The 13468-nt window shown below is 38.7% G+C and overlaps 1 protein-coding gene across 1 annotated transcript in view; it reads left to right on the forward strand.

Moving 5' to 3' along the window:
* LOC131463829 (uncharacterized) overlaps positions 1 to 13468 on the forward strand; it is a 136821-nt gene that overhangs the window by 116671 nt on the left and 6682 nt on the right. Inside the window, exons 37-38 of the mRNA XM_058635881.1 lie at positions 12834 to 12922; positions 13002 to 13139. Of these exons, the coding sequence (XP_058491864.1) occupies positions 12834 to 12922; positions 13002 to 13139 (227 nt within the window). The remainder of the gene's footprint in view (positions 1 to 12833; positions 12923 to 13001; positions 13140 to 13468) is intronic.

The raw sequence follows: 13468 nt of genomic DNA on the forward strand, positions 1-13468 counted from the left end.
TACAGTCACATTAAAATACATAGAAGTTAATAAATGACTTAAAAACTAGGGCCGTCAAAGTTAACACCTTAATCACTGTGATTATTACAGCCGTGATTAATGCGATAAAGTAATTTAAAGTGAACGCAAGTGTGTTTACTTCTGGTGTGCGCTGGCCTCTAACATGAAAGCTGGGAATTATCCGCGCCTGCAGTCAGTCAGATATGAGAGACAGAAGAGGAGAGTAGCGAGGGATTGTTGGGCGGAAGGTTTCATTTTAAGAAGCTAAGCGACAGTCATCGATAAAACAAACGCTACCTGGGTGCCACGGCACAATTTGTTGGCAATGACTGGAAGTTGCGATCCTCTGCCTGGAGACTTCCATTTGAACACGTACGCTGCGTGGCTGACTCTTCCACACTCTCTCTGTTGCATACAGGACGACAGTCATCCATGTTGAGCCTTTATTCTAAGATGACCTGGTTGGCACTTGATAGGCCTGAGTCTCTTTGAAATGGTTACTAATTAATGTAATCATTTGAAGAAAAGCAAACTTTTAATCGTGATTCATCTAGATTGACAGATCTCAAAATGTGAAATTAATTATTTTTTTTAATCTATTGACAGATAATAATACAAGTAATAAAAAACAATGTGATCAAGTTTTTAGATCATGCTGCAGGAGATTCCAAGAAATTGCTTCACTCACACTGACACCAGAGTTCCTATATTACCTATAAAAAATTTAAAAAACGAGAAAAGGAAAATGAGACAGTTTTCTCACCTAATGCAACACCTGTGTCTGAGCCAGTGAAATCGTGCACTGGAGACAAGTGAACTTCTTGGTACGCCACACTACAGCCACGGATGTGGGTCACCTTGCCTTATCCTTCACATGTGAACTAATTACTGTGATGGATCTATTTTATATGTATTTGTGTTTAGAAGCTCCAACCAGGAGAAGCAGCAGCAGACTTGACTTCATGTGCAGACCAGAAACGTACCAGACTCTTTGTTCTTAAGACTTTGATGTTGACCTCTGCAATGTGAGAGATGTATAGCAATGGCGTTCTATAAATAGCAGCCCTTCGGAGATCCCTGATCATGTGGCCTTGATAATAGTAGCGGAGGGGTAATATTGTGAAGTGGCATGGGGTGATTATTGGATGTGCAGAACTCATATCACTGGATAATAGCTGAAAGTGCTTGAACCTGTGATTGAAGCATTATATTGTGTGAAGGATGTTGTGATAACATCCTTTACAGTGACGGAAATCTAAGATATGAAAGATTGATATGAAGGAAATGTGTACATATGAGCATTAAGGACAGTCTGTGTCCTCTATGACAGACGTGTCCCTCCTCTCTCTCCCAAGCGATTGGGAAACTTTACTTGAATAGAAGTAAACATGCTCATATGTAATATCACAAAAAATCGGATACAGATTTTAGAAATTAAAAAAAATGTGTTTGGCTGATGGAGGATTAAGTTGTTAACAGTGTAGCAGGTGATCAGAGTGTATAATCATTGGCCTTGAATTATTTCACGCAAGTGTGTGTTTGTGTTTGTCTCCACAGTTAACTGCTGAGGAGGAGAGGGTATGTGGAGGTTATTCTTTTTTTTTGCCCTTGCTTCCTTGTTACTCCTTGAACACAACTGTCAAACCCCCTCTTCCACATCACTCTGTGTATTTATTTTTAGGTTGATCCCAGTTTACCTATAAGGCATCAAATATAACCTTCTTTCCTCCTCCTTCTCCTTCCTCGACTCCCAGGTTGTTGTCTCTCTACCTGATAGAATGTGTAAGAAATACTGGGGGTTTTTAATTTGTGTACGTGTGTGTGTGTGTGTGTGATGGTGCTTCTTTCTAAAAGCTTGAGAATGAGGAAGAGCCTGAGGAGTGTGATGAAGAGGTGGGTCATTTTGTTTGTCCGTTACAAGCTGAAAGCTCAGAATCAGATTTGAATGGAGTGATTTTTAGTGTAAAACAGCAGTTTAACAGTTTGTGAGTCGACAAAATTAGAAAAACACACTATAGTCTAAACTCAATACCACATGTATTGTTATTGTGGCATCACAGATTTCCTGAGGGAGATTAGAGTGTCTGACGTCAGGTTTACTTAATAATCTGCTGCTCTTGTCCAAGAAAAGTATTGCTATTTTAGGTTTGAGTTAGTGAGATTTATCTACACAAATTGTGTACACTGTATAGTCAAAAGTATATCCATGGAAGTATTTCCATGACGACCTCCACTCCTTGGAGAAAACTTTCAGTATTCTTGAACCTGTCTGCAGATCATTTACTCTCATTGGACCACATTTCTGTGGTCATTGACTGGTAAAAAATAATAAATACGATCAAATGACAATATTGAAAACTATGCAGAAAAAGTACAAAGTCTTTCCAATGAATTAAATAAAATAAGATCAAATAATTCACCATCTTTTGTGTCAGAGGTGGTGGGGTTAGGGTGCGTCCTGTTGCTTAACTTTAAGGGTGTTGGTGACAAAACAAATTCATAATAACTGTCATAACAAGTCAGCGTTATCTTATGTTGAGCAGACATTTTGGAGGCAATAATATGATTAGCATAAATTTGGGTCTCATTGAGTTAATTGTTTCAGCGCGACAACAGCTTAATCCAACCGTGAAAACCTGTCGTTTCCTATAAGACTGTCACATTTTGTTATAATTACGTTGTCTTACATTTGTGTGTGTTTTATTCCTGTACCTTCACCTGCATCTCTACCAGGTCATCTCTGACAATGAACAGGTGGATGATGACATGGTTGGTAGGCTGCATTATCACACACACAAAAAAGACTCACTCCATTTTTTGTTAATTCATCAATTGTCTCTGTTTTTTGTTTGGTTTTTGGCCGTGGTTGCTTACTTCATGGCCACCAGTCAGAGGAATCCAAGGTGAGAGAGGGATTTGTGCTCATTGCTGCTTAGTTTTAATTTTTCATTGTGTCCTCAAATGTCATCTCATTCTTTTTTTTCCCATGTTTTCTCTTCTTTTCTTAATGTTTTGTCCATTTACTATAGTCTTGCTGCTCAGACTCAGACGGATCTGAGGTAAGACAGAACTGGAGACGGAAATACTAACAATCATAGCATTCAATTTTACTGAGACCTTTAACAGTATATCATTTTAATCTTAGTATTTATATGGTGATGTCACACCACACATCATATATTAAGCTTAAGCTAAATTTAACTCTAGCTTTTCTTAGTAATCCTAGTAAAATGTGTAAGTAAAGCACATTTATATCTGCAGACTGATCACAAAACGTCATTATTAGGACATATCAGATATTATTTGAGATTTCTGTCTTTTTTGTGGCTCTTTAAAACCTATTTAGAGACAGAAAAATAAAATAATAAGTAGATACGGGTGACAACAAACTAATAGTAATATAATATAATGTACATATTGATATTAAGAAGCAACATGAATAAAGTTAATTGAAGATGATATGAGAAGAAACTGATACCTGGAAATAAGTTTTTAATTAGTAAATATAGGGCTTAGGGTTTATAACCTATTATCAAGTTATTGATTGAGTATTTTTAGTCTTTTGTCTGGTGCTAAACAAACTTGGAGGATGTAGTTTTTATATCTGATGTTATTTGAGCAGCAGTGACAGCAGTTTTAATATGTATTATGTGTTTATTCAGTGTGATAAACACTCTCTGTGTTTGTTTCAAAACTAGAGCAGACACATGGAACGTGGCGAACAGCAGAATTATTCCACTGATCTATTTAAACATTTCATGCTCTTTATTATGCTGACTCATGTCACAGTCCTGAGAAATGACTCAGGTTTCAGTCGGTGTGATCTGTCTGTACCGGGAGTGTTAACAGGTTTGGATATACTTTAAAGTGATGTTACCATGGCGACGTACAAAGTCATAACGTCGTCATGGTGAAAAGTGTATTTTTTACATGCTAACGAGTGACTTTTACCCTTTGAACTCCTCATCTGCTTCTCACAGTTGATAAATCTCTTCATGAACCTGATGTTGAGAAAGTCCTTAAAGCCTCTGAGTTTAACAGATAATTGAATTTGATTGTGTATAAAGCAGTTGTATTTAGCTTCCACTAAATGGCTTCTTGAAATCACTGTGTTTGTCACCACTGACTGTGGGGAGTCTTTGGCATGCGAGGGAGCAACAGAGGTGAAGGAACACAAAGTGCAGCAGAGGCTCAGTTGTTCTGGTTAATGGCTGAAGTTATTACTTTCTGAACAGATGTTCGATGGGATGTGATGGCGAAGAGGCACATGCATTATAGACTGAATGTTTTCGCTATATTTATTAAGATATAAAAGATAAAAACTGTTCTGAAAGCAGTGATGTCTGAGCACAAAAATGTCAGTGGTGTTAACGTGCGCAGGGTAATTTAATCTAAACACGTTTGCACTTACCAGGCGCACTAATTGCAGCAGTTGTTGTGTGGAAGCTTGAAAGGTTAATTGAAATCAGATATTGTTTTGACTGCAGCGAAAGGGGGAAATTATTTATGTAAACAGATCCCACGGTGAATGCCTGAAGAACACTTGCTGCTCTCTGAACACGGCTTTTAAGAGCTGTTTATTTCATCACTCATATTTACTTTGCTATATTTGTATTTAATTTACAGATGAATAATTAATGAAGGGATGTTTTGATGGCCTGTGAGAGCATCCTCATCATGACTGTGTGTTTTAATCACGGAGAGTGAGGTCTGACGACTGAGTTGGATTTAGAGTCGACGGTTTATTAAAGTTTGGATAAATTTGGTGACATGCTTTTTTGTGGTTAGGTGTGTCTGTGAGAGCCTTCAACAGTAAAGCTTCAGTATAGCTTCAGGCCTATTATGTATTTGTCCCAATATGAGGACAAAAAACTCACACGTTAAGGACTTTAGCTCTAGATATAGACTACTTACTACTGGGTTAAGACTCAGCTGTCCATATTAATTTAAGACAATGGTTGTACTTGTATGTTTGTCTTTGTGAAAACTAAAAAAGCTGAACTTAGGAAGGACATTTTGGCTGGTCCTCAGTAAGGGTTAAAACATGGTTTTGGGGCTAGGGTTAGAAGTAGGTGTATGTCAGGGTAAGGGCTAGGGAATGCATTATGTCTATGAGTGTCCTCACTGAGATAGCAGTACAAACGTGCATGTGTGTGTGTGTGTGTGTGTGTAGACTGTTGAGCAGAAGTCGTGAACTCAAAACGTCTGTTCTAAAAATAAACTGCTTCCAGAGTGTGTCTGCCTCTCTTTGAGCCAGTGTGCTACATAAAATATTGTTGGAGGTTCAGTGACTTGTCTTGTCTCTAAAGTGCTCTCTTACATTTGGCAAGTTATTTAAAAGTCTTTTTACAAATGAGGGGGGAGCGAGGGGAGGGATGCTGCATGACTCAGGCCAATCCAACAGGTGCAGGTGCAAAACAAGTAACATCCCAGCACTCTTATGTACTGAACAACACAAACAACTTACAAATGTTTATCAGATCCTGAAGGAGACCTTGAGTTGATACACGCCATAGGAATAAACTAATAATAATATTATTACTATTTCACCTGAAGATGTTGAGGCTTCCGTTGTGTGATAGGTTGTATAGGCAGTTGCAAATATATGGATGTGAATGAGATTTCAAGGTAGCAAAACCATGGACTCCTGTCCTTTTCTGTCCCATCATGTCCTGTCCTGTCCCATCCTGTCCCTCCTCAGCTTGACAATAAGGAGACAGAGCAAAAGGTTGGTCGGTCAGTTCTGGACACCTTCATTTAATCAGAACATTGACTTGTATGCGTTGTTGTGTGGTGTTTTGTGTGAATTAGACTGGGTTGTATTGTAAGGTCTGTGAAAACCATAAAGAAGTACACATAACAGCCCAGCTAGTCTTCTTCCTTCTGAGGGTGTTTAAGGAGACAGTTTAAGGTAAAGTGTGTACGAATTAGCAACATCTAATGGTGAGACTTCAGATTGCAACAAGTGGAGGAACTACGGTGGCCCTCACATATCCAAAAGGATGTAAACACACTTTCATAACTCTCCGCACTCTCTCGTAAGTTTCCCTCTTCTTCGTCACTTTATGTATCTGGCCTATTTTTTCCATTTGGGCTGCTGTGGAAACAAGCACGGCCCCGACCTAAATTACATATAAAAGACTAAACCATCCAAAATATTACACAGTGGACATTTAGGTCACTGATCCTTTTCATGTAAACTAAACATTAAGTTAACAGAGTTTTACCAGATGACAATATGTTTTAGCATCATGCTGTAAAGATAAATATTGTCTTATATTACAGTGAGACAGCTAAAAATCCTGCAGAATTAATAACAATAAGAGTAAATAATAATATATATTAGAGCTCAGTTTTTATGTGTTGAGGAGACAGGGGTTTTTTTGAAGCAGCTGTTAAAGCGTCGGAGGATGAGTCCTGTGTGTGTGTGAGGACAGTGAGGAGGAGCAGAGGAGCGTTTGGTTTCATTACTTTGATTTCTCAGACATTTCTCTTCTCTCCTGCTGTCTGAATGTATTCCTTGTGTCTGTCGTCATCTGAGTGTGTCAAATCAAGAATACACAACCTTTTATTTCCATCATCAATTAATTGAATTTGATTTTTTTTTCCTTCTGTTTTTTTTCTGTTTTAATGCATCTTTCTTTTATTCCATTTCATAAAGAATGACAATGAAAAGGTGAGCAATGAAAAGTAATATTTCATTTTCAGTGAAACATGTTTCTTTGTATTTTCTTAACATTTGTGTCATTTTGTCTTTTTTTTCCCTGTTTTCACATCTCAGTCTGAGTCTATGAGGGAAAAGGTGTGTTTGATATGAAAATGCTTCATGAAAAATAGTTGTGTTTGTTTCATTTCGAGGTGCGTCTGTGTGCTTGTACATATGCTGATCTTCATCAGAATTGTCATCTGATTATGAAACTACTGTTTCCTTTCACGCCGATCGCTCTCGCCTCTTTATCCAACAGTTGTGGAGTTCATTGATGAGCCATAAAGAATTGGGAATATGCAGGTGTTCCTTTCAGCTGTGTTTACATTACCACACCTTCAAACTCAAGTCATTAGTGAACTTACTTAGCGATTTTAAGGATAAACTGCAGATTCATCTGAGACATTTATGATCTTTGAGGGTCGTCTACCATCTCACTTTGATTTAATAAAGCCAACAAACTCTCAAGAAACCAAGGCTTGTTTTTCAGCCAAGTGTTTTGATCGTGCCTCAGAGAGGGAAACGTGAACGTCCAAGTTTAATGTGAAATCAGCTGATAATCAGCCAAACTAGACCCATGAGGGTTTCAGCTGGAAACAACAGGCTTTATTTATATGTGAGTCATTGCCTGGAGGAGTGAGAAGCAAACATGGGAAAACAAACCCGATGGTTGTGTCTGTGTAAAAATGTGTGAATGAAGTTGAGTGGGAATATATGTGACTTTGTCACGTGTAGCTGACTCAGAAATGTGTGTGTCCTTGCAGGCTGAGAAGAAAGACAAAGAAAAGCAGGTTTGTTGATAGTCCATCCGTCCTCTTCACCTCCGCTCAGAAGTTTTCACCCCTAACTTTTTTTTAAAAACATCTATTCAGATATTCTTTAGTTCCCCCGTAGCATTTACTGAAACCCCACTCTTATCAGTCATTTTAGAGGCACTTCAAACTTTTGAATGTTTTTGAAAAGCTAGGTCATTCCTTAGGTTTGAGTGTGAGGATGAAAGAAAATAATTGTGTTAGTTTTCTGTTCAACCACTCTCTCTGTCTTGCCTTCGCCCAAAGGAGGACACAAAGAGCAAAGAGGTGAGTGGCTGAAAGTGGCAAAGAATGTTGGCTTCAACAACAGTCCAAATAAAAGGTCCAACCACCAAAGTATGTTCTGTAGTATCTGATATTCTGCCAGTGTGAACAAAGGCTCAGAGACGCTTTGAGTGCACTTTTGAAGAAATCTTGGAAACAGACCAAAACAGAACCAAAGGAATAACCAGTAAGACTAGTTTCTTTTAATCCAAGGTAAAATAAAAGCTGGCTTCTGCTAGATGGTTCGTTATTTGGGTGCTTCAGACAAGTTCGTCTTTGTTGGTCAGAACTAGAAAAGTGGTGACATGTACGTACATGAATCTGCATCACTGTGTCTTTCCTTTAACAATATCAAAGGCAGCCGTCTGTAATATGACTTGAAATTCCTCTGTAGGTGAATCCAACACAGTCAAGAAAACTATCCTCCATAATTCATAATGATGTGAATCTTTAGCTTTAAGGAGTACATGATGTATTATTACATTATTTCTAACGCACTACTACACTAAAGTACTTTCCAGCATGTGTTGCATGAATTATTTTACACATATGAACAAATGAAGTCACTCCAACTACACCATATTAACATTCCTCACTGTGACCATGTTTGCATACACTTGTGTGTTGGTCTTGAAATGAGTTTGAGTCCAATGATTCAGACAATCTGACCACATCTTTAGCTCCACGCTCTGTCTGCTGTCCCCATTATAGCGAGCTGATTAGTTGATGACTCAGACTTTAGAATCCAGCTCTAAGAATCATTCCCATTTGCCAAAATACTGTGCAATTGACAGAGACGACAGTGCTTGACTTAATATAAGGTTCATTTATTGCAATTTTTATACAAGAATATGTTTTTTTTGTCATTTTATTGTTTCAGATTTGAACTCTTACAGTAGAACTCTTTGCTCATTAAGACTTTGTATGCATGTGATAAGCATATTGTTGGCTGAAAACAGCAGTTGTCTAAAGTTTAATTTGTTGTTTTTTTTCCTCACCAGTCTAAGGAGGAAGTAAACAAGGTTAGTTTGTCCCTTTTTTTCCCCCTATGTAGAGCTTTTACTTCTGATCTGTCACTCCTGACTTCCTAATGCAAATAAATACTTTTGTTAGTACCTGGAAAATAGAACAGTCTTGGTGTAAGTAATCTGAGCCAGTGCAATTTTGTATGCTTCATAATTTTAGTATTAGGCCCTTTTATGTATTTGTACTTGGACTTTATACCAAATATGTATTGTCTAAGCTTGATCAGTGCAATTCATATTGAGGAGCTACATTAGAGTGCATGCTTAGGGTAAAAATGGTTTAAGTACAATTTAAGTATGATATGTTTGCAAATAAGTCTTGGTCAGACGTATTTTGAGAGGACATCTATGTCTGTAAGCTGGTTGTCTGATTATTCATTCACTTAGCTGTCAAGAAATGAGACTTTTCTTCTAGACGACATCAGTGCAGCTGTAACTTCCACAGCTGAGGTCAGCATTCCCCTTTGTCTTGAAGAATCTCATTAAACCAGAGGCACTAAATCAAAACACTGTGATTAAATCGCCCACTCTTCATTACCCAATCCACCAGACAATCACCCACCCTTACATACTATTTTTACCTGCTGTGTACTTTTAAAGTACATCCCTGTGTCTGTGTGATGATAGTTTTTGTTCGTTTTGAATCATCTGTACCCTTTACAGTATTGTGTGACTTTTCTTTTACTTTTTACTTTTGTGTCTTTTCTTGTTTTTCCTTTCTGTGTTTCCGGAAAGACTGAAGCCACAGCCGCCACAAACCAGGTACAGTTGGGGTGTTGGAGCGAGATTAGAGAGTTAGACTCTGTTATCTTTTCATTTCAGGCAAATGTGTATGTGCAGCCTTTTTGTGTATGAGAGGGGGAGAGAGAGAGAGAGAGGTATTTTGTACGAGGTAAAAGGAAAATAAACTGTATTGAAGTGGCAGACAGTTTCAAAAGGAAACAAAGGTGTTGGGGAAGTTTGTATATATATATAAAAAAAACATCATAGTGTATTATGTTTGCATCTGAAACAGCCTAAAAAATACTATAGTACACATACTGTACCTTTTCATATCTGAAGAATTAGTTGATTAAAACAACCCCTTACCTCAAATCATTGTTATCTGATGGATAAAAAGTCAATTGCCCACACACACACACAAATAGTGCTAATATCTAATCCTGTGGCGAGGCTTTTTAGAGCCAAATTAGATTTTACTGGAGTGTTTTTTTCTCTCCATTTGACTAATAAGGACACGGATAGGGCAACAACATAAGACTAAACTTTATTAAGCAGTGAATTCACTAGATTAATCTACTATTCCGGTGTGTATATACAGTATATGTGGAGGAAAGAACTGTTGCTCTATGCTTTCATTACTCTTCCAAAGATACATGTCATCTATGTGCACGGTCACCTTGAAGTACTTATAAATATGTCTGACTGCTTGACACTTGCAGCCAACACCGCTGCATATTTTATTTTTGGATTGAGACCAAAAACGCACTTGTACTGAAGACACGGGGCGGACAGTCCAACCGTTCACTTTACTCAATGCAACACTTTTCAATTAAAATGCCAGACACTAAAACACTGTCACTTGAAAGTCACAAGCCTCCGTTAGTCCAATTAAATTCTATGGCATTCGTCCTCTGTCTAATAATTTAGTTTCTCGATTATCGATGGCACACTTTATGCAAAGACTATTTGGCATGTCTTCTCGTGCAATCGTCTATCCGCTTGGACTTGGGTTCCTTTGAGGTCTGTTACCAGGCTCATCAGGGCGTCCCACAGCCCACACGAGCAACAGGAAACTGCACTTTGTAGTTTCCGCTTTTGGCAATTGAAAAGTGGATTGAGTTTTCCTCATAGCTGAAGGTTCAGCCATGTTCATCCACCAAAGTATTTTATTCAATTATTCTGACTGAATAGAGAAATGCTTAGTTTGCATTTGGCAGAGCGACTGTACGTTGGCAATTGCATAAGATCCCCATGCTCCCATAAGCAAGATAAATGTTTTAGTTGACCCGTCGTAAAAATCTCATTAGATGAAAGATGTGTAGTTTCAAACGTTGCTTAAAGACACTTACACCGTCCAGCAGAGAGGTCTAATCATGGAAAATTGATGTGTTTACCTGTCAGACTATACTTTTGAAGAAAAAACATGCACTTTTCCAATTTTTGTTCAGTATTTTTGCGTTGTTCTGGCGTGATGACCCCAAAGCGTTGCTAAAAACAAAACAATTTGAAACCATGATGAATAAGCACAAATGCATATCCACTCCAACAACTAAGGCAAGAAGATTAGGGATGACAAAAATGTACAAGTTTCAGCCAGTTTATGTCCAATCCAGCCAGGTGCTCATGTGAACGTGAGCAGATCATCAAATGCTTGCTGGATCCAAATGGTGCTGTGAAACGGAGTCAAGGTATAAACTATCCATCAAGAAAGGTTCTACAGGATTTTGTCACGCTGTAAAAGCTCGACATACACTGTGCAATTTGTTGCAATCGTCCAACTCTCACAATGTATGTGCACACACACGTTACAGGTTGAGGTGAGTCGGCTCGTGGCTCTGCTTCAACAGTGCGATACCCTCAGGGTTTGATGTTCATCTGACCATACGATAGCCGATTAAGAGCTGGGTGTGAGGGGTTAATCTGTGCTTGTTACACCATGTATACTACACGATGTACGATTAAGATGAAATTCGGCCTGATCCCAAAAATGTGCCAACATTCACACAGTGTAGCTTTACAGGTGATACGGCACTGATTGTCATCTCACCGGATCTCATGACGGCTTACACCTTACGAATAGGACTTCCACTTTTTTTTATACCGACCTAAAACTGGATTGTTATATCATCGCTTTAGCATTCCTGTCAACACAACAATCACACCTGAAGTGATAGGTCAGGTTTTTTTTAATGTGATCGTATCAGGTACTGACACATCATTTGTGTTGTGTTGTGCGCACTCCTGGTGCTCCCCCATTCACTGAGGAATAGCAGACACCCTCCTACTGAAAACATGGCTGCCAGCAAGGACATAAGGAAAAACAGACTGTAGCCACTTAACAAAAATGCTCATCCATTCAAGTCTGTGATATCTTAATCTTCCATTAGACATGGGCTTCTCAATCCTGGTCTTGTGCACCCACTAACCTGCATGTTTTAGATTGTGTTGCCGCAACACACCTGATTCAAATAAATGGGTTGTTATCAGGCTTCTGCAGAGCCTGCTGATGAGCTGACCATTTCACTTTTGAGATCCTGTTCAGGATTGAGAAACCCTGCTCTACCACGCCAAAAACCAAAGAGCAAAATCAGTGTTTTAGTTCACACAGACACGGGAGCTGTCGGTCTACAGGTGCTTGATTGGTAATAAGTAATAAGTTGCGTGAGCTTCAGGGATTGCCTGCTGTGTTCTTTATAGCTTGAAGTGCTTCCTTTAGACATCTCTGAGTAGGTTGAAGAGGTATAAATGATATTCACACATTTTTCCCGCTATAGCCACAAACTCCTTTCGGATGAAAATGTGTTTCATCAGGATCTTTGCAGTTCACGTGTACAAATCTGCATATGATCGTCACACACGTCACTGCACGATCACACGCATCATAAGTCATACACTCACTTCAGTAATATTGTGTTATCTGCTAAGACTGAGAAATGAGTCAGGTGTTACACACTCGTACTAAAATTGTCTGCACCTGCACTGGATTTTACATGCATGTGGTCAACTCTGTGCCCAGAAATCTTTCAAAGGCACTGAGTTGAAACACTTGCAAGATGTTTGTATTGACTGTGGCACGTTAATATAAGTTGTTTCCTTTATTTACTTATTCATGGGAGGTTTTTCAGCTGAGAACAGGAGAAGAGCTCATGGAACTATATAAAATCTGGAATTCACAGCACATTCACAGCACGTCTGTTACAGTCTATGTGACATTTTCAGTTTTTGTCTTTCCAAAATAAAGCCATGAAATAACCATCTCTCTCTCTCTCTCTCTCTCTCTCTCTCGCTGTCTCTCTGTCATAGATGGATACAGAGGCAGCTAACATCCTCAATGAGCTACAAGTAAAGCTGAACACTGTCCTGGACAACTTCAGCACCATTTTCGCCAAGAGGTAAAACACACACATACACACATTGTGTCTTTAGTGAATACATGTTTTCTTGACTTTACCTCTGCCTCCTCTCCTCCAGTTTCCAGGCTCATATCATTGGCTGCATGCGTCAGGTGGCTGAGATCCTCTACCAAATCAAAGGTCCTCCCAAGCATGACTCTGCAGAAGCAGATGCTGACGTCATGCTGAGACCTCTCATGGAGTTCCTGGATGGAAAGTAAGTGGAGGCTGACATGATGCACACATTTTGCTCCTGTTGTAAGACTGCAACAAATAAGTCTCACAGAAATGATGTGCTTTGACTTTTAATGATTTTGCTGGTTGACCGTGGACCTGGGTGAGGAAATCAAAAATGCTTAAAGTCAAAATTGACAGGGTTTGGGTCAGTAGGCCAGACTTCTTTTTTTTGCCAATACTCGGCAATCATACTATAGTCAGCAAACCACTCAAGACAAGTGGTTGTTTCAGTTCAGTGATTATGATTATGGTTCTTTTTTGTTGTAAATATAACATTGGGGATATTGTTTGTTTGCAAACGTTTATAAT

This window comes from Solea solea, chromosome 8, assembly GCF_958295425.1.
Source record: "Solea solea chromosome 8, fSolSol10.1, whole genome shotgun sequence".
NCBI lineage: Eukaryota > Metazoa > Chordata > Actinopteri > Pleuronectiformes > Soleidae > Solea > Solea solea.